This window comes from Macaca thibetana, chromosome 15 (assembly GCF_024542745.1).
Source record: "Macaca thibetana thibetana isolate TM-01 chromosome 15, ASM2454274v1, whole genome shotgun sequence".
In the NCBI taxonomy this organism is placed as follows: domain Eukaryota; kingdom Metazoa; phylum Chordata; class Mammalia; order Primates; family Cercopithecidae; genus Macaca; species Macaca thibetana.
In genome coordinates this window covers 34,560,391-34,581,931 of record NC_065592.1, presented here as the reverse complement: position 1 = coordinate 34,581,931, position 21,541 = coordinate 34,560,391, and the positions used below count along the sequence as shown (strand labels likewise).

Below are 21,541 nucleotides of genomic sequence, written 5' to 3'. Positions count from 1 at the left end.
GACCTCAAGTGATCTGCATGCCTCGGCCTCCCAAAGTGCTGGGATTACAGGTGTGAGCCACCGTGCCTAGCCTAGAATTAGCTGGGATCTTTTCTAAAAAAAAAAAAAGAATTCCTCAGCCCTACCTCAATGGTTCTCATATAATCTCTGCAAACCTGATGTTCAGCCAAAGTTGAGACCCATTATTATAGGTACAGATCAACCACTGAAAAGATCAACCACTGAAATGTATTGAGCAAGAAGTGTTAAGAGTGGGTTTAGAAAGCTGGTCCTGGCAGCTAATGTTAAAGATGGCTTGGAAGGTGGAAAGAGGTTTCAGGTAGATCACTTTGGGGGCTGATGTAATGGTCCAGATAAGAGGTGAAAGACCTGAAATAAAGAGTGCTAAAAGAGAAGAAGAGAGAGATTGAAGAATTTAGATCCATAACATTTATCAATGGTGTTATCAGTGTTGCAGACAAGTGAGAGATAGATCAAGGATGACTAAGAGGTTCTTGTGTTGGGGGTTCAGGATAGGTTTCTCAGCTCAAATCCCACCCCAGCTCCTGGTAGGTTCCCAACCACGGTTTCTGTACACATCATGAAACAAGAGTGGGATGGATAAATAAAGCACCACTTTATTAGTAAATACCTGATTATGCCCAGTAAGTTACTCCCTGGTAAAAGTAACCTGTGGAATGAAGCTTGGGCCCAAAAGGCTGAAGTTTCTTCCTATCTAGGATGGTCTGACTTCATTCTGTCTCAAGGAGAGGTGTTTGTCAGAAAAGGAGAAGAAAAGAGAATGGAGATCTACCTGGACGAAATCTGCCCAGATCAGCTTACCACACAAAGGCAAGAACAGAGGCAGCTGGATGGCCCTAACAAGAGTGCTTACCATGGAAAATAGAAGATACAGAGATCCCCTACAACTTACTTACCCTAGTAGTTATTGCTGTTTACTGTGAGCTAGACACTGTTCTTAGCACTTGACACATAGAAACTCATTTAATTCCTACACCTGCTCAAGGAAGTATACACTGTTGTTATCACATTCCCATTTTACAGAGAAGGAAACAGAGGCATAGAGATAAGCTTAGTAACTGTCTTAAGATTACATAGTGGCAGCACTGAACCCAGAAGAGAAGAGGGAGAAGCAGAGGCCTCAAGAGGTAGACCCCACTCTGTTGCCTGGAATTGAGGACAACAGAAAAAGCTGTTTAGAACATGGACCTGTAGGACACAGTAACCTCGCTTGCCAGTGAAACATGGTCTCATCAATATCTCAGGCTCTGACCAAATCGCTTGCCATTACCTCTTCCTCTAGTGTGGTTTCAGGAAGCTAGGGTGAGGGGCAGAAGCACGGAGAGAGGAGATTGCAGTCTTCCACTTCGTATCTTGTGTGTGCCATCTAGAAGTGGTGCCACCAATGGAGACAGAGCATATGGAGGAAAGGGAAGTGTGGAATGAGAAAATGAGTTGTGGACATGTAGAATTTGTGAGTAAGGAGAAGCAGTTGGAAATGCAGAGTTGGAATCTTGGAGAATGATCTGGACTAGAGTTGGATTTAGGGGACATCATCTCATAGTTTGTCCCTTCAGACTGCTTTCATGGAAGGACCTTTTCTATTTTATAGCATTGGTTTACTTCCCAGGGCATGATGTTTCTACCTCATTAACTACTGCTGAGCATGCAGAACAGAGTGAGAGATTCACTGCACTATTTAGTCACCTGTTTGGTGGGCTGTTCTTTGCTGGGATCACAGATATAAGAAGAACAATATGCCAAAAAATTACCATAAGGTTACCTGATCCAAATGACTTTCTATTAAGTCTGTTTCCTTTCTTTATTTTAATTTGTGGTAATTACCTATTAATGTACCTAACATAATATTTACCATTTTAACCATTTTGAAGTATGTAGTTCAGTTAAATTCGTTTGTTTTTAATCTGGTTTTGCTTTATTTATTTTCAGACACTGTAGTAAACCAAACAGGTGTGAACCTCTCCCTGCAAGTATATTCTTAAAAATTGCACTTTGTATCTGCTTTCCCTTAGAAACATAATAGTTTGGAAGAGGAAGGGCTTTAGAGATTCATCTAATTCTATCCTTGTGATAATAAGGAAACTGAGGCTCAGGGAATAAAAAGTTACTTGCTCATGATGGTAAGGAGTATTCATGGCAAAGTGAGGGTCAGTTTTCAGTCTTTCTTGTCTGTGTTCTTTTCATTGTTTTAGCTGCCCATGAAATTGAGCCTATGATTTCGCTCCGTCATGCCCATTATTTTCTTCTCTTTTGAGAACATTTCAGTTCTTTTAGGATAAACCTTGCATTTGTATATGCAGAATAAATGCTTATTGAGTGGTTATTTCCTAGACTTTCTATCATTTTGTTTTTTTCAGAGTCAAGGTCTTATTCTGTTGCCCAGGCTGGAGTGCAGTAGTGCAATCATGGCTCACTGCAGCCTTGAACTCCTGGGTTCAAGCAATCCTCCTGCCTCAGCCTCCTGAGTAGCTGGTACTACAGGCGTGTGCCACCGTGCCTGGCTAATATTTTTATTTTTGTAGAGACAGGGTCTCACTTTGTTGCCCAAGCTGGTCTCAAACTCCTGGCCTCAAGTAATTCTCCTACCTCAGCCTCCCAAAGTGCTGGGATTACAGGCATGAACCACTGCTCCTGGCCTCATTCTGTTTTTTTTTTTTTCCTTCTTCTTTCCTCATTCTTAGAGAGACGCATCCTATTGCATGTTTTAAAGAGTTTGGGAATCTGACAGATTGACACAAGTTTATAATTAATTTTGTTTAATTTGTTTATATAAATATTCACTCTGCATCAGGCCTTTTCTAGGGTAGGATACTAATCCTGCCCTGTTTGCTGGGTCCTCATAGCCCTCTGTATCTTAAGGTTCCCAAAAGAGGAGAAACAGAAGCCAATTGTTCCAAGATTTTACAAATCAGTTATTATAAGATTGAGCCCAAGCACTGATGAGATATGGGCTTTATAGAGGTGAAGTGGTATCTGAGAAAAAGAGAGTCAGTATATGTTTTCATTAATTCCAGGGGAGAGGGCTGTAAGCAGAACTCCTTTTTTTCCCTATCTTTTTATTTTGAAACATTTTGCCATATTCATACACCATCTCCCACCCACTCTATACATGTTTTTGTTGACCATTTTTTTCAAAACTAAATTTAGTCCTTCTGCTTTGTTCAGTTACTTAGTAGAGGCTCTAGGTATACAATTCAAACATGCTTGTGAAATGAAAGTGTGTCTTTTTTTTTTTTTTACTAATAGCAAATAAAACTAAGCATAAGCCCTTACTTAGGTACAACTAGACCTTGTGATATGAAGGGAATATGAGCACAGTTCATTAATGAGCAAATTGTCTTTCTCCCACTTAGGCAGTCGGTACTTATGAGTTGCCAGGTCATGCCTCTGACCCACCATCCCTGTGTGCCTTCATCTGATTTGAGTCACCTCCTATTTGTGAATAAATTTGTCTGTTCCTCTTCTCTCTCTTAAAATAGCAGTGCTGAAAGCACTTCCATAGCTCACTCATTTGAACATTTTAGCCATGATTTTCTTCCTTGCTAATAGTCTTACTTTTTCTCTAAGATTGCTTCCTACTCCACGCTTATGAAAGCCTTCCTTATCCCCTTATCATTTGCTTCATTAATGTGATTTTTCCTTCTGTTGAATGCCTTTCCCCTCTCTCTCTGCTGAACCATTAAATTATTGAGTGTATTCTGTAAAGTTTCTCTCACCCCACTTTAATTTCATGTACCACATTGTTTCCTTTCTGAAATTATATTGCTTCCCACATTTGGATTTTAGAATTTTTCTTTTTAAAGATACTGTATTTTTAATTGTATTTGGCCTAGTTCCCCATTGTCAGTGGTTGTACCATATGAGAAGTCCCTAGGATAATAGTCATGGTTTCTTCCCATCTTATTAGCTTATTATTCGCCTTGCCCACCCCCCACCCCTGGCAGCTTTCCACCCTCTCTAATACTTCTGGAAGCTACTAAGAAGTTTAAGTGGCCTATGTGAAAATATGTCAGTGTCCCATTTTAGCATATATATGTAACATTTACAATTTATACCCCTGCCTACATCCGAGAGGGATGTGAGGTGGCTTATGATGATAAAGAAAAAAACCCACATGTCCAACAGTACTGTTAAAAATAGTCAGAAAAGGAAATCAGAAGCCACTTAAAGGAATCTGTAACACAATGTACTTACCAAACATAAGAAGAAAATTCCTATAAAAAGTAAAAGAAGAACGTAACCTTTTAATTATGTAACAACTTTGCTATTCTAGATTAGTAGTGAAAGAAGATTGTAATTGTGGTCTGAAAATATTTTTGTACAGTAACAAAATTACTGACATTCTCGCTGTTCCCCCTAGAAATTTTTGTTCTAAAACAGAACCGAAGGGGTTTTTGTTAGTGTCCAGTTACTGTTGTTAACCTCTTTGGTCTGACTTTCCCATTCAAATTCACCGCTAACAGCTACCATTTATTGATTACCTGCCATGTACCAGACAGTCAGCTAGGGATTGGATATGTGTTATTTCATTCAGTTCTCCTCATTAGGCTGTGAAATAGATGGTATTACTCTGTGTTAGAGAGGAGGGAACAGAGTCTAAGTATGTAATTAGATAAAAATTACACAGATAGTAATTGGTAGAGTGAGGGTTTCCAGGTCTTACTGAATACGAAGTCCATTCCCTTACTGTTAATCTGAGTCTTCTTGTTAAAATATGTGTTGGAGGCTTCACGTGGTGGCTCACGCATGTAATCCCAGCACTTTGGGAGGCTGAGGCAGATGGATCATTTGAGGTTAGGAGTTCGAGACCAGCCTGGCCAATATGGTGAAACCCTGTCTCTACTAAAGATACAAAAAAATTAGCTGCGTGTGGTGGTGCATGCCTGTAGTCCCAGCTACTCAGGAGGCTGACACAGGAGAATCGCTTGAACCCGGGAGGCAGAGGTTGCAGTGAGCCAAGATCGCGCCACTGTATTCCAGCCTGGGCAACACAGCTAGACTCTGTCTTAAAAAAGGTATTGGAAAGGTTAGCTATTAAACCTCCTAATACTTACCTCCTTTTCCAGTTTTTACTCAGCACAGGGCTTTCTAATTTGGAGTTCAAAGATATGCTTAAAATGGTATGCTGATTCACACATGTAAATATGCAAATATGTATGCAAAGGATTAAATATTTTTTTTCCATGTCTTAGTATTGGGTTGAAGTTCTGAGGTGGGATTGATTGCCCTACAATGTCCTTGGAAGAGTCAGGAGAGGGGGAGAGGGGCAACAGGGTGAGTGTGAATGAGTAAGTACTGACCAGCTGTGTCTAACCCCACCGCTAGCATTTTGTGCTGCTTGGAGGCAGAAGGAGACTAACATGTATTAAGACATGCACTTTACATGTAACATGTATTATCTCATGTAATTCTCACAACAGCCTTTGTGGTTTTAACCTTAACTTATAGATGGCAAACTGAGGCACAGAATTAAGTAAGTTTGTCCAAGGTCACCCAAGAAGAAAATGGAGTCATCAGTATTCCATTGATCAACGCAGGCTTTTCTGACCCCGAAGCCCACCATCTTTCCCTTGTAGCAAATTCTCACTTATAATCATAGTACCTAACAACTATAATAGCTAAGACTTTATTAAGCTCTTACTATATGCCAGGCAGATTTTTTTTTTACCATTTTACTGGATTACATCATTTAATCCTTACAACAGCCCAGTGAGCTACATACACTCATTATCTCAATTTTACAGATAAGTAAATTGAGACAGAAAGTTGAAGCTAGTGAGTAGCAAATCAGGGATAGTCTCCACTCTCAGTCTATTTTTTTACAAAGTATAGCTTCAAGAAGTTTCTACTGACTGTAGCTATGGTCTCTACTCTTTCCTTGTAGCTCCCTTACCTGCACAATGAAAGTGCAGGGCTTGTTTAGAAAACAGTTTGTTTGCCTTTTTAGGTAAGTATATTTAAAGGGGAAATACTTTTCTCTGAGGAATTGCATATGAGTATAGTATTTTCCACTCTAGGCCTTAGATCTAGCAAGGCTATTTAGATAAGTACTACTCATGATACTTGGCTGTGATTAATTAAATAATGGTAGTCTCTGCCTTCATAGCCAGTTTACTAAAGATAATAAAAATGTAACCTTTTAATGACCAGGTTGCAAGAATAGTTCTTAGCCTCAGTCTTTACCCCCAGATACAATCAGTTTATCAGTAGTGATTCACTTTACTTCCTGTTCTTCTGGCTAGTCGCTTGCTGTCAAGCATAGGCTTTTATTGCTTTGTTTTGGTCAGTGCATGCTTGACTTAGCAAGCATGATGTGCTTCTGAAGTATCTACCATTTGCCTTTAGTACTGTGATGAAGCATATTCCCATGAAATGAAGTGACCTTTGCAGTATACAAAGCCAGTGCATTACTGTCCTCCAGTCTTCAATATTAAGAGCATGGCAGTGCTTCACGATGTAATTCTTTGACTTGTATACAGCTTTATTGAAGGAAGGAAACAGAAGTATTGCTTGCACTGAAGCGATAATGATTCAAAACCCGCATTCCTATTGTTCTTTGAATTTTTTTCTTTCATCCTTTGCTGATGTTCACTTAAAGGAACCCCTTTACAACCAAATGAAACCGAAGAATGAGGGAAGCTGGGTTTGATTCTGTGCTCTGATCTTTACTAGCTTTGATGGCCTCGGATAACTTGTTTAACATCTCTAGGCCTCAGTTCATAATCTTCATCATGAGATTAGAGATAACGTACTACAAGCACCTATTAAGAGTATACAGACTGGCACAGAGCAGGTGTTCTGTATAGGGAAGCTGATATTATTACTATTATTATTATTAATAAAATTCAAAGATGATCTTGTGATGTAAAGGTTAGGATTTGTTTTGTTATGGTAGTAAATAGTGTTTCCCTATGGACTTCTTTGTATTGCTTATGTGCAATCCAAGGAAAACAATAGAATAGTGTTTGCAGTAAGGAAAGATAGCTCTTTGTTCCCTTCAGCAGACAAAAGAAGCTCATTATCGTATCAACTAGTGACTGTTGGCTATTGAAATGGTTTATTTGTATGTTTTTTTCTGTTTCTTTCCTAGGGATTTATTTGTGGCTTTTCAATAGCAACAGGTGCAGCAGCAAGACTAGTGTCAGGATACGACAGCTATGGAAATATCTGTGGGCAGAAAAATACAAAGTTGGAAGCAATACCAAACAGTGGCATGGACCACACCCAGCGGAAGTGAGTAGACTGTTGCTGAATGATGAACACATGGAAACTTTGAAAGAGGCACAGAGAAAATCCTGCTATTCTTACTGTTTTAAAGATAATATCTTACCGAATATTATTTTTATGTGACTTCTGTTGGTGTGTTTGATTTTTTTTCACTGAACCCTTGAATCATTCTTGTTTTTGGTCTACAAATATATTCTTCAGGAAACAGAATTAGTTACCATGTTAAAATGGGCTACCTTTATCCATGTTAGTGGGTAAAGGCTTGATTTGAAAAGGTTATTCTTTTACTCTTTTTTTTTTTCCATTAGCCTTTAAGCTGTGCACTAGTTTTAACCCTGTAACATTTTTTTCCTCTAAGATTATACTTAATGGGAGAGAGAGGGATGATAATGGATTTTGAAATATTAACATTATAAAAAATATTTTATGTGGTATCATTTATAAGTATACATCAGATTCCTATTTTATAAAATATACATTTTGTCAGACTTTAAAATTTGCTTTGGCTTCTCAATATTCATCTTTTAGATTTCATGAGATTCCTGACTTAATTGACTTTTTCTTCAAAAGAGCTGTCATTTTGTTTTTAATACCTGTGGGGAAAATAGATTTCATCTAGCATATTTTATGTATGATGCTAATATATTTGTGTAAACTATATATTTGTGCCCCCTGAAGCCTTATTAGGCATTTGTTCTTCAGAATTAGTAACACTAATTTTAAAGTAGTAGGCTAACTAATCCAGTTAATGCACTTTATAGGAAAAGGCTAACATTTTAAGGTTGTAGGTCTATTATAAAGCATTTTCCAGGAACGTAATATGTAATAACTGTATTTATTATATAAATCTGTTGGTTAAATCTGGGCCCCTAGTGGGAAGTATAAGATTAATTTGATAATGTTACAAACCTGAAGAAATCCAAATAATTTCTCAGTGTTATTCCTCCCATTAATGAAGATAAGATAATGCATTTTAAATAAACAAAATTGTAAATGACAACAATGAGTATCTTTATAGCATCCCAAAGTCAACTAGCATGTGATACCACCCTGTGAGGTAGGTGTAACGGAGGCTTGGAAGACTGAAGTAATTTTCCCAAAGTCACATGGCTGGTGGGCGGTAGAATATCCAGCTCAGAAGATGAGTTTTTCTCTTGATATGCACCTGCATCCATTGAGAGAAGTGAAAATTGGACTCTTAGCAATTGGAAGAATTATTACATTTTTTCTTCTTTATGATTGCTTCATGAAATTAACACAAATTTTAGACTGTATGTTATTTCTTGTAGCAAGACTATGCATGTTTTTTTAATTTTTATTTTGAAATAACTTTAGACTCATAGAAGTTACAAATATAGTACAGAGTTCCACAGTACTATTTTTTTGTAGATAGCATCTACTCTGTAAAATATTATTTAACTCTTTAATGCTGCTGACATGTATCAAATATAAAATATTACAATTTAGATAAAGGAGATAAGAGGAAAAGGGAACTACTCCCTCAGGTCTTCTACTTACATGGGATTGGAATCATTTTTAATGGCTCCTTTCATAACTTGCCAGGACTCCAAGCCTGTTCTCACCATAAAGTTTGTGTAAATGCCACTCTTCGTATTTAACATTGTGGTGATTCATCTGTTCAGTGGAGCAGATTGCAAATACTTGGATTATTTTATGTACCTTTCGGCCTCTTCCAAGAGAGGCTACTTATTATTCTGAAAATGTGATCACTGTTCCCTGAATGCTTAGCATAGTCAAGAGCCATTCATATAGAGGGAAAATAGTTTCCCAAGTATAGCTGTTCCTTAATTCATGTACACATGTTTAAAATTTATTTTTGATTTCTACTTCATCTTCTCTTACTGTATGACCTTTTTAGTGCTAACCTACTTAAGTATTTCTGTCTATAGATGTTTTTGTAAAAAAAGAACAGACTTTTTTTTACCTTTCTCAGATAAGTCTATAATATTTCGATCTGAAAAGAGACAGAAAAGCAGCAGTCTTTGTGTTTGTCACCTTTATTCCATCCTCTTCTTTCTCCTGAAAATGTATTGGTTTCCTTCCTTTATACTTATTTCCTCGTACTTCTTTGCTTCCTTACGAACTGTAGGCCCTTCTGTAGCTGTATAGTATTTTTATACCTGTTTTGTCTGCTAGTACTTCAGCCTAACCCTGATCACTCTCCCATTCCTTACTGTCAGCCGCTAGTACAGTAGCTGGTCTTACTAGGACCTTTAAACATATTTGTTGAAAAAGTCAACAAATCAGTCCTCTAAAATCTCAACTATAACTCTTTCTTGCGTTCATGAATATTGTTTCTTCTATCAGAAAAAAAAATTCCTCCCAATCTGCACATGGCTAAACTCTACTCATCCTTCAGCTCTCAGCATAAATGTCACTTCGCTTCCCAGAGAGGTATTTTTGTTCTCATAATTTAAATCCGATATTCAAAAGTACTCTCATTGTATCCTATAATATGTGTAAGTATATACTTATTTTTTGATTATTTGTTAAATGTGTATCCTAAGTGCCATAAGAGAAGAGATATATTTGCCTAGAGCATAGTAGGCACACATTTAAATGCTTGTTTAATGAATAAATCAATTTGTTTCCTTAGAATATGTTTTAAGAAGTAAATAGTGAGTTTGAGAATTTGAACATTTTAAAATTATTAATGCATATTGCTGAATGGCTTTCCATAAAGACCGTTCCATTTATATTCCCACGAACAGTGTTTGAGATTGCTTTATCTTTGCTAGTATTATTAGTTTTTATTATTTACTAATTTGTTAAGCCAGAAAATAGTGTTTTATAGTTTTAATTTGCATGTCTTTGATTATTAATGAGTGTGAACCTTTTTTCCCCATGTTTGTTGGCCTCTCATGAAGACTGTTGTGCTAGCGTATCTATTCTTGGTCGTCTTATCTCTAATCTGCTCCATCCTTTATACTGTGATAAGATTAAGTTCTTTAAAATAGGGCTCTTATGTTGTCATTTCCCTCCTTAAGAGCCTTTCCTTTGGTAGTGTTGTCTATAGCCTCAAAGAAGAGCCCACTTAGCCCTGCCCTTCCAGGCTTCTTGTGATCTGGACCCGTTTCACCTATTCAGTCTCCTCCCACTGTTCCTCAGTGTGGTGTTCTTATTGTCTGGGACATTAAATTGATTCTTACCTCTTTGCTGTTCCTTCTACCTGTCTGCCAGTCTGAATTCTTGAAACACTTAAGACGCGTCTCATAGCTAACCTCTGTATGAAATGTTTCAAAACTAACCTTATCCGTAGTGAGCTTTCCTTTACTTTGATTACCTGAACTTTTCTATATTATACTTGTTATTCTACTGCCTTCAGTTTGCGCCCTAATTATATTGTGTGTTTCTCATCTGTCTGTATTAATTGGCAGTTGCTAGGTAACAGTATTACTGTAAAGTTAGTGACTTAAGATACATTTGTGATCACTTTCTGTAGGTCAGAAATCTGGATGTGGCTTACCTGGGTCTGCAGACACAGACTCTCACAAGGCTGCACTTAAGTTGTTGGTCAGGACTGAGATTTCATCAAAGGCTCAATGAGGGGAGGTTCCCCTTCTAAGCTCTTGTGGTTGTTGGCAGCATACAGTTCCTTGAGGGCTGTTGGACTGAGGGCCTTTGTTCCTTGCTGGCTGCCATTTTTTTGATGGTGGGGATCAGGGTGGTAGTAATATATTTTGAACTCTGATTGGGAATTCCAAAAACATACTTTTTCTGCCACATTCTAGATTGTCCACAATCTTTAGGTCTATAATATATAAGTAGCCTCAGAGTATATATGTCAATTTTAGATAAAAATTTATCATTAATATTATTATTGGAGGCAGAGTCTCGCTCTGTTGCCCAGGCTGGAGTGCAATGGCATGATCTCGGTTCACTGCAACCTCCTCCTCCTGGGTTCAGGCCTCTCCTGCCTCAGCCTCCCGAGTAGCTGAGACCACAGGCATGCACCACCACGCCTGGCTAATTTTTTTTGTATTTTTAGCAGAGACTGGGTTTCGCCATGTTGCCCAAGCTGGTCTTGAACTCCTGAGCTCAGGCAATCTGCCCTCCTCGGCCTCCCAAAGTGCTAGGATTACAGGCGTGAGCCACTGTGCCCAGCTTTATTACTATTATTGTTATTCCCAGAGAGGAACCTCCCTATCTTCCATATCAATTTGGACAGACCAGAGATGGTCCTGTTTAGTGGCAAGATACCTGAGTTAGTGAGTGTGTGGACTGAGCTAGGACAAAAAAAAGGTCTAGCTTTGTTGGCCTCTGGGGAGAAGACTGGGGTGAGGGCAGGGGTGTTGTGTATCTACCAAAGATGCTCCCAGGTACTGGGTGCCTGAGATGGGAGAAGATGTGGCAAAGTGGTGGTAGCTCTTTGTAAACTAGGTCATCATTGTAAAGCTGGGTGACAATAAGTAGGGAACTGCTCTTAATCTTTTTGACATAAACATTGTATCATTATTAGAACTTTTTCCTCATTCTTCAAACAGTCCTAACACAGAGCTTAGTGTCCGCTTTCTTTGTTACTCCAAGAAGTTTTACCAGTATATCTCATGCATGAATATCGATTCTTCCATAGAGGTTTTAAAGATATATTTTTGCACAAATCTAATTTTCTTTTTTATCTGTCTTTCTTCCAAGGAAGCCATTTAAAGTCCCAATCACTGATAAAGGCTCCATTACCCTAAAATGCCTCTCCAATTTCAGATAATCTGTATTAACAGGATGTAAAGAACTAGAGGTCTGCAGAGGATGATAGCATCTATGTATGAGTAAAATCTATAGGGGGTGCATTTTATTTGAGCTCTTTTCAATTTCCTGCATAATCTTTACCAGAGTACCTAGTAAAAACAGAATCAGAGGATGAGTTTTACTTCTTTCTCTTAATTGTTCTAATTGGCAAGATACTCAAAGCTTAAAATGTTTGTGCTAAAACGATCCTTGAGATCATATTACAAGTGAGGAAACTGAGTCTAGGAAACATGAGGGACTTGATGGAGATAGACCAGCACTCAATTCTCACCCTCAGTCGGTGCTCTTTGCATCATGCACTAAAATAGATCTGGTGAGCTGTGTGGTAATTCCAGTTTCCCACCTTTTTTGCTTTGGGGGTTTCTCCCTCCCAACATTTAAAGATGAAAGAAATTTTGGGGGGAACTTGATGAGTCCCCACTCACGCTAAAAAAACTTTGAAAGGAACCGAAGCCCTTATACAATCTAGGAAGGCTTTGAGTAATTTGAAGGCAATTTTGTCTATTTCTTTCTCTGTCAAATAAAGAATATGAATTGTGATGAGGAACTGCGTTTTTTTGTCTTTTTTTTTTTTTGTTTTTTGCTGTTTGTATGTTTTCAATATTTACTGAAAAATACTTAGCTTCAAATTGATAATGGGGTTTTTTAAATAAGGTAATTGATTGTTTAATAAACAGTGGTCTTATTTTAAGGAAACTCTCCATTTTTATAGTATCTACACATATGCAGAATAGGACTTTAGTGGCCACTGATCACCTTCTTTAAAGTGAGAGTCCTGTATCTTAATGTCTCTGGTTCAGTCTACCCCATGATCACATATTAACTTATGCAGAGGATTATTTAGGGGATTGTACCAATAGGAAGATTGTGCTTGCTCTTTAAATGATTGCCAAACTTTCTAGGCCTATACTAACCATATAGCCATCTATTTTAGGGAGAATATTATTCTTTAATTAGTCAGCATGTAAAACATGACTCTTTTGAAGACTTTTTAAAGAGTAACCGAATCTTGTTGACTGTGCATACCTGTTCCTGTTTGAAAAAGAATTAGAAAAATACAGATAAAATATGCTAAAATATTTGCATTGGTCCTCTTATCAGCTAAGTACTTGCACAGGTTTTCATTATGTGGCTAGGACTTCTCTTCCTCGTGATGACTTAAATCATACTGCTGTTTCCTGAATGACTATCCTTCACCATTTTTGAAAATTATGTTTATTATTTTATTTAGCCCTCAGCAACCATTTATTGAAAATCAGCCATGTGCTACAGACCACTATTACGAATACTAAAATAACAAGCAACCTAAGTGGTTGAAAAAAAGGTTTGGTTAAATTCATTCATTCATTCATTCATTCATTCATTCATTCGTGAACTCTATTTCCTGGCCATCTTCTTTGAGTTAGGCACTTGAGATTATACTCCTGAGCAAAATAAGCATACTTTTTTTCTTTAATCTCATGGGAATTACAGTTTTGTGGAGAAAACAATAAAATCATCATACAATCACAAATTATTATAGCTATAGGAAGTGTTTTGAAGAGAGAGGTATAAGGATATGAGAGAGGTTATAATGGGAAGGCCATGAGAGAGGTTACAATGGGAGGTCCTGGCCCGGTCTGAGACACTGTGGAGTCAGTAAAAATGATGCTGTAGAAGTATGTCCATAGCATGCAATATATGCATAACATTATTAAGGGAAAAATAAATTGCAAACCAGTATGTACAGCATTATTTTATTTATATATGTAAAAATATACATATACATAGAAAAGTATGGAATGACATGAAAATGTCAGCAGTGTGATTAGCAGTTGAATTATGGATGGTTTTAATTTTGTACTTATCTCTTTTTTCCTAAGTTTTCTATAATCAATATATATTACTTGGGTAATGAAAAAAAATAAAAAGGATAAAAAGACATTTGTAGTCCCTGTCCTTGAAGACCTTGCATTCTAGTGGGAAAGACAAAACACATGGAGAAATTATGACAGTTCAGTGTTGGAATGTCATGTAAAAGTGTTGTCTGTTGAAAGCTGAGTGACTCCACTTTCCTGAGTTCCTAACAGCAGGCTGGTGGGGAGAGGAAAATAAGGCAATTTGATGGTAGTACTGGAACCACTATTGTGTTAGTTTCCTAATGTTGCTGTAACAAATTACCATAAAGTAAGCAGCTTTAAACAATGAAGTTCTGTAAATCAGAAATTGAAGCAAATTCGTTGCTTTAAACAATGAAGTTCTGTAGATCAGAAGTCTGTGCACAGCATGGCTTAGCTGATTCTCTGCTGTAGGGTTTGAAGGATGAAATCGAAGTCTTGGCAGGGCTGTGATTTTTTTCTTAAGGTTCTAGGGAACGAATCCTCTTCCAAGCTCATTCAGGCTGTTGACAGAGTGCAGTTTCACATGGCTGTAGGACTGTAGGACTCCTTGCTAGCTATAAACTGGGAGTCATTCTCAGCTTCTTCTAACATATGTTCTATAGCATATATTCTATGGCTCATGACCCTCTTCTTCCAGCAAAATTGGGTCCGATTCTCAGTCTTGAATCTCTCTGACTTCCCCTTCAGGGCAGCATCTTGGTTGCAGGTTGTACATGTGAGTTGAAGACTCTCAGCCAGTGACAGGGGTTCAGGGACAGGGTAATTTCAGGCAGAGTTTTGGAGCCCCATTTAGGTATAAAGATGCTAACTAAATTTTCAGAAGGTAAGTTTGTAGAGATGTCTTTGAAAATATTTTTTGTCATATTTTGGGGGTTCAAGGCAGGGCTTGCATTTTATCAGGGTAAAGTCAAGTAAAGTAGGCTGTGAAAGGATGGTACACATAATGGTGATTGGAAGAAGAGGTGAATAGATGGTTATGAGGGTTTGGGGACTGAGAGGTGGCTCCAAGAGCCCATCTTCTGGTGAAGATGGAATTCTGATTAGAATACCAAGCTTGGTTCTCATCGTCTGAGGAATAGTGTGGCTGAGTCTACAGTTTAGAATGCTTGTTGGCCATCCTAAAGCCCAGGGAAGACTGGCACACACAGGAAGGTGCTCCCGACTCTGTCGTGTACTCCTGACTCTATCTTGTGGAGTTGTAGAAGCTTAGAAGAAGAGAGGTATACATGTGTCCATTGGACTAATTCTTAAGTTTTACAGGATATTCTACCTACCTGTTGTTAAGGTATTACTTAGAGCAGCCTGCTTCTTCCTATACTTAGGGATAGGTTTAAACAAATGGAGATGCTCTAAGCCTTTGACGAATTTGCCTTTGCTTTGAGGGAAAGCACTCTTCTCTCTGTCTTCTGTCAGTACTCTCTGATTCTAACTCTAACCTACTGTCACTCCTACTAAAGTGAAAAAGAGAAGCCTAGATAGATACCTCACATAAACTTGTATTTGAGAACTTATTTCCCCCCCAAATTTACAAGCATTTGAAAATAGTAACATCTGTGATGTTCTAAATAAAAACTTCTTGTATTATGTATACAGGTTTTTTTGTTTTTTTGAGATGGAGTCTTGCTCTGTCACCTAGGCTGGAGTGCAATGGCAAGATCTCAGCTCACTGCAACCTCTGCCTCCCGGGTTTAATAGATTCTCCTACCTTAGCCTCCCAAGTAGCTGGTATCACAAGCACCCACTACCACACCCAGGCAATTTTTGTATTTTTAGTAGAGATGGGGTTTCACCATGTTGGCCAGGCTGGTCTTGAACACTCCTGACCTCAATGATCCCCCCCACTTCAGCCTCCCAAAGTGCTGGGATTATAGGCGTGAGCCACCACACTCGGCCTATACAGTTTTTTTCTAAACTTTCATTCTCTCTTATGGAAAATATTAGAAGCTGTAAATATGCTAACTAAATTTTCAGAAGGTAAATTTATGGAGATTTTTTGTGACCACACTACTCTTTAGCCTAAAGTTTTAATCTCTTTACAAAGGTAACATCTGTATTGCTAGTGTAATTCTGCCTTCAGGATAATACTTGCTGTGGAAAATACTGCTAGCAATTTGAAAGAGGAGATCCAGCTACATACCTTAGAAAATGCAGGAGCTGAAAGTCAAAATGTTTTGTCAATTCTAAATAGGGAAGTGAAAAGCTGTTTAACAGAACTAGATGACATGTATGCAGCTAGGTGGCAAGGAAGGGAGGATTGGTTTTTCTCCGTGTTGTTTGACCAGGTGTGTATATTTGCCATGTCTAAGTTAAATAGCTGATACAAATGCTCAATCCGAAGTCTCACTATTTGAGTTGGTTCTAGGTGACCTGGCACCTGTAAAGATTTTTATAAGCTTTAGTCGTTTTACATGAGCTGATAGATAATGATCTTTGTAATATACTTCAGGTAATTATTAACTGCTTCAACTATGAGTTTGATGGTGATTGGTTTGCCACCCACTTGTGTTTACCTGGGTGTGAGAGTTGAAGGCACCTAGGAAGTTAGAGGGCACACAGTCCACACACAACCACCCTTACATCTGACCCCAAATGCAAGATTGGGGTCCATAAAACCACCTATTTCCTGGCAAATAATTTGCCAGGAAGACTTACAGAACTCACTGAATGCTACTGTACTCATGGTTGTGGTTTATTTTTAGGAAAGGATATAGAGTAAAATCAGCCAGCAAAAGGAGTGCATGGGGCAGAGCTTCCATTGTTGTCTCCCTTGGAGATAGTGGAGTGTGCGGAGTCAGAGCACAGTACTTTCTCAGTGTCAGTGTGTGACAATACACAGAGTATGTCTAACCAGAGAAGCTCACCTAAGCCTCAGTGTTCATAATTATGTGGCTGACTCAGTCTCCAGTCTCCAGCTCCTCTGGTCAGTTTGATACCAGGTGATCGCAAACTCCTAATCTAAACAATATTGTTGGTCTTTCTAGGGTGGTCAACCCCCACCCTGAATACTCTGTGGAGTGGTCTACTCCGACCCTGAAACACATGGTTAGACTTCTATGACCCAAGAGCACCAAAACAACAAAGACACTCCCATAAGGCTTAGAAATTCACTCCCAGAAGTCACGGGCAAAGTCCAGATCTCTTTCTGAGTAAGGCTAAATTCTTACTACCTACCCACTGGGGCTCATTAGATTAAATTGAATTTTGTGAAGTCGATTTTTGGGAAGAAATTTAAAAATATTTCATTTTTATAGCTTTGTTGAGTTATAACTTACATATAGTAAAATTTACTCATTCAAGTGTAGTTTGAATTTGGTAACTATATACAGTCATGCATCTTCCACCACAATCCACACTTCTTTTGCTCTTAGAAAATTACCTTGTGCCCCTTTGTAGTCAGTTCTTGCCCCCATTCTTGTCCCTAGACAACCACTGATCCGCTTTTCATAGTATAGTTTTGTTTTTTCTAGAATGTCATATACGAAGAATTATACATTGTGTAATATTTTGTGTCTGCCTTTTAAAACATATCATAATAATGCTACTGAGATTCATGCATATTGTGAAATATATCAGTGGTTAGTTCCTTTTAAATTACTGAGAAATATTTCATTGTGTGGATATAACACAGTTTATCTGTTCACTAGGTTTTTTGCAATTTGGGTTATTTGAATATTTAACTTTTTTTTTTTTTTTTTTTACTATTGTGAGTAATACTGCTTTAACAATTTGTGTATGTAATTTTATATATTTCATTACTCTTGGAGAGTTAGATATATAGCATTGAGATTGCAGAGTCATGTGGTGAGGATGTTTAACTTTATAAGAAATTATCAAGCTGTTTCCCAAAGTGGTTGCTGCACCATTTTGCATTCCCACTACAAAAGTAGGAGGATTATATTTGCTTCATTTCCTCACTAACATTTTGTATTATGAGACTTTTTGTTATTTGTTATATTTTATTTTATTTTTTTAGAGATAGGATCTCACTGTGTTGCATGGTTCAGAGTGCCATGGCTATTCATTGGCATGATTATAGCACATTACAGCCTCAAAGTCCTGGCCTCAAGTGACCCTGAAGCTCCCGAATAGCTGGGACTGTAGGTACAGATCACCATGCCTGTCTCTGTTCTTTTTATTCTTAGCCATTCTAGTGAATCTGTAGTGGTATCTCATCGTAGTTTTAATTTGCATCTTTCTGATGACCGATGATATTGACCATCTTTTTAAGTGCTGGTTGACCATCCATCTGTTTTCTTTTGTGAAGTATTCATATCTTGCACATTTTAAAACAAACTGGTTAGTCTTAATGAGTTATAAGCACTAAATCTGTATACAAGACCTTTGTTTGGTGTTTTGCAATTATTTTTTCTAATCTTTGGTTTGCTTTTTGTTTTCTTAATGACATCTTTTGATGAGCAAAAGTTTTAAATTTTGATGAAGTTGAATTTGTTTTTATTAATGGCTCATGTTTTTTGTGTACTAGCTGAGAAATTACTGCCTTACCCCAAATTCACAATTTTTTTAATGCTTTCTTCTGCAAGTTTTTTAGTTAGCTCTTATGTTTATATATATGATAAATTTTGGTTTAATTTTTTATTATGGTGTGAAGAAAAGGTCAAGGTTTATCTTTTTTCTCCCATACAAAAAATACAGTTATTACAGAAGCATTTATTGGAAAGACTGTCTTCCGCATTGAATTACTTTGCCACCTTTGTTGAAAATAGATTTTATTATAGGTTTGATGGCATGAAAGGAGGCTGATGGAGTTTCTAGTAATAGCAGCTACCAATATTATGGAGAAATAGAAGTAGTTTACCTCATTAAATAAGCAAGGACATCATCTTTTAATAGCACTATTTTCAATAACTAGTTGCAGCAAATCATAATAAAAGAGATAAATAGAATATGTATAGGTGGTTAGAAAGAAAAATAATACTATTTGCCAGTGACAAGGGGCTATAACCTAGAATGTTTAGGAGATTCAACAAAAACATATCTTGAAATGAGGCGCTTAAATTATAGGTTATAAAACAGATGCCTAACTAAAGTCAGTCATTTGTCTTATCAGTGCACAGAAAATACAATGAAAAATATAATACTTGTTTTATTAAAATAAAATCTAACAAGATATATGTGGGACCAAATACAGAGAGTTATAGTATTTTAATTAAAAAAAAAAAAGCAAGAGAGGTATAATCTACTGGTTGAGTAGTCTTAATATAGTAAAGATGACAATACTAACAAAATTAATTTATAGATTTAATACAGTGCCAGTTAAGATCCCAGTAGGATGTGCATTGAACTTGATTGATAATATAAATCACAGAGTAAAGGACCAGGGAAGAATTTCAGAGGGGAAATGTTTTTAAATTGTTTCTCATTCACAAGATAATTTGAAAGGATTAGAAGTAGGTGCATATATTGTAAGACAATGAAATGGGAGTAAAAAAGATCAGGAGCCACACAATGGAAGTGGAGAAGAGATGAGATCAGAAATCTAGGCTAAGTGTAGTTACTAACATTAAGCACTAAATTAGCTGTGAACTTCCTGGTTTTGAAGGCAGGAAGGGAAACACATGGGTTTCACCAGAGGTTGCAAATCCAAAAGCCCCTAGGCAGATACTGTAAATCACTTACATGGGTTGGGTATAAGACAACAGGGAATATTGGACACTTTGAACTTTATATGTGTGTGCCCCATATAAAGGAGATAGCTGCTAATTGGGGTGAGTTTTGGCATATGGGTAGATGGGGCCAGTGATGCTAAGTTTTTAGAGGAAGCCAGAAGTCTGTTAATGAGAAGAAGAGTGTATCAGTCCTATGATTTTTAAATGTTGATAGTTAGCGTACTAGCCAAATGAAAGATGGGAGCGAAGGATTACTAATTGTGTGAGTACAGATTGTGTATCTATAGTTGTGATTATCTAATTAATAATTGTGTCACTTGGAGAATGAAAGGGGTATTGCCATTCTAGGCCGAAACCTGTTCCAAAGGACAACAACAAGACTACCTGGACATAGGTTAAGAACAGTGATGGGAACAAAATAGAAACAGCAGAAATAAATACTGTGAAAGTAGTCAGTGTTTAACAAAAAACATTGGGTTGAGTGATATTTTGAAGAAAGCTACATTTAGTTCTATTTTAATCTCATACCATGCAAAGTAAGTTCCACATGGGTTAAATATTTTAAAATGAATGTTCTACTTTATATAATTGAATGAATATTATACTTTAGTGATTGTTATATTTTGTATAATTTCAATATTATAAATGAATATTATACTTTATATAATTTCAATAATTGATACATTGTTGAGGCAATAAAGGAATTACATAAGGCTGGGCGTGGTGGCTCATGCCTATAATCCCAGCACTTTGGGAGGTTGAGGCGGGCAGATTACCTGAGGTCAGGAGTCCGAGACCAGCCTGGCCAACATGGTGAAACCCCCTTCTCTAAAAAAAAAAAAAAAAAAAAAAAAAAAAAAAAAAAAAAAAAAAAAAAAAACCCAGGTGCAGTGGCAGGCCCCTGTAATCTCAGCTACTCAGAAGGCTGAGACAGGAGAGTTGCTTGAATTCAGGAGGCAGAGGTTGCAGTGAGCCGAAATCGCACCCTTGCACTACAGCCTGGGCAACAGAGTGAAATTCTGTTTCTTAAAAAAAAAAAAAAGAAGAAAAGAAAAAAAAAGAAATTAAATAATTCGAAGGTAGGCATGTTTGATTATCAAAAATTTGATTCTCTGATACAAAAGCAATACAATGGGAACAACATTCAGAGTTTTTCTGTAATAGGTAAGATTTTTCATGCAATTGGGGATGTATCTGTACGGGTAGATCCATTAGGCAGATTATTGAAGGACAGGTTACACTGTTGAAAATAACAACAGTAATGTTTGGCCAAAAGATCTTCATTTGTAAAATGAAAATAGTAGCAGTGCTTCCTTTGGTGTTTTAGAGGAGTAAAGATCATAAATCATGGTATGCCTTAGCACAGTGCTTGGTATCATGAACGTTAACAGCTGTTTATTATAATCATCTTCATTATCATCCGAAACAAGCTTCAAAGTTACTTATCAAGGCTTCATCCCTTTTTAACCTAGATGGGGAAAACACAGCTATTTTAACCATCTGTTAATTTATGTGGTTTACAAAGCACTCTAACATATTCTGTCTCATTGATTCTCACTATCCCTGGGAACTGTTTAAATTTTTTCTCAGGTTTTGTTTCAGGGTTCCCTCTTTCATAGACACAGCTTGGTCTTTGTCATCACCCTTAATTGTTCTACCTATAAAATCAATTCAGAGTAATTCAAAACTTCCCCCACCCTCACCATGGGCTTCTCTCCTTCCATCTTGCATTGCATGTCCTTTTTTGCCCACTGCAGCCATTCTTCGACCTCTAGTCCTTCGACTCCTGTACTTTCTCCCAAGCCCTTTTTTTTTTTTTTTTTTTTTTGAGATGGAGTCCTGCTCTGTCGCCCAGGCTGGAGTGCAGTGGCATGATCTTGACTCACTACAAGCTCCGCCTCCCGGGTTCACGCCATTCTCCTGCCTCAGCCTCCCGAGTAGCTGGGACTACAGGCGCCCCCACCACGCCTGGCTAATTTTTTGTATTTTTAGTGGAGACGGGGTTTCACCGTGTTAGCC

General features: G+C 37.5%; 1 protein-coding gene across 4 annotated transcripts in view; it reads left to right on the top strand.

Annotated features, from left to right (window-relative positions):
• The window catches only part of SLC44A1 (solute carrier family 44 member 1), a 196,918-nt gene that overhangs the window by 61,353 nt on the left and 114,024 nt on the right, over positions 1 to 21,541 (top strand). For 3 of the 4 annotated variants that reach the window (XM_050761843.1, XM_050761842.1, XM_050761841.1), the window contains exon 3: positions 7,112 to 7,254. The exons of the other annotated variant lie outside the window; for it this stretch is intronic. In XM_050761843.1, coding sequence (XP_050617800.1) covers positions 7,112 to 7,254 — 143 coding nt within the window. The remainder of the gene's footprint in view (positions 1 to 7,111; positions 7,255 to 21,541) is intronic. 4 annotated transcript variants of the gene reach the window in all.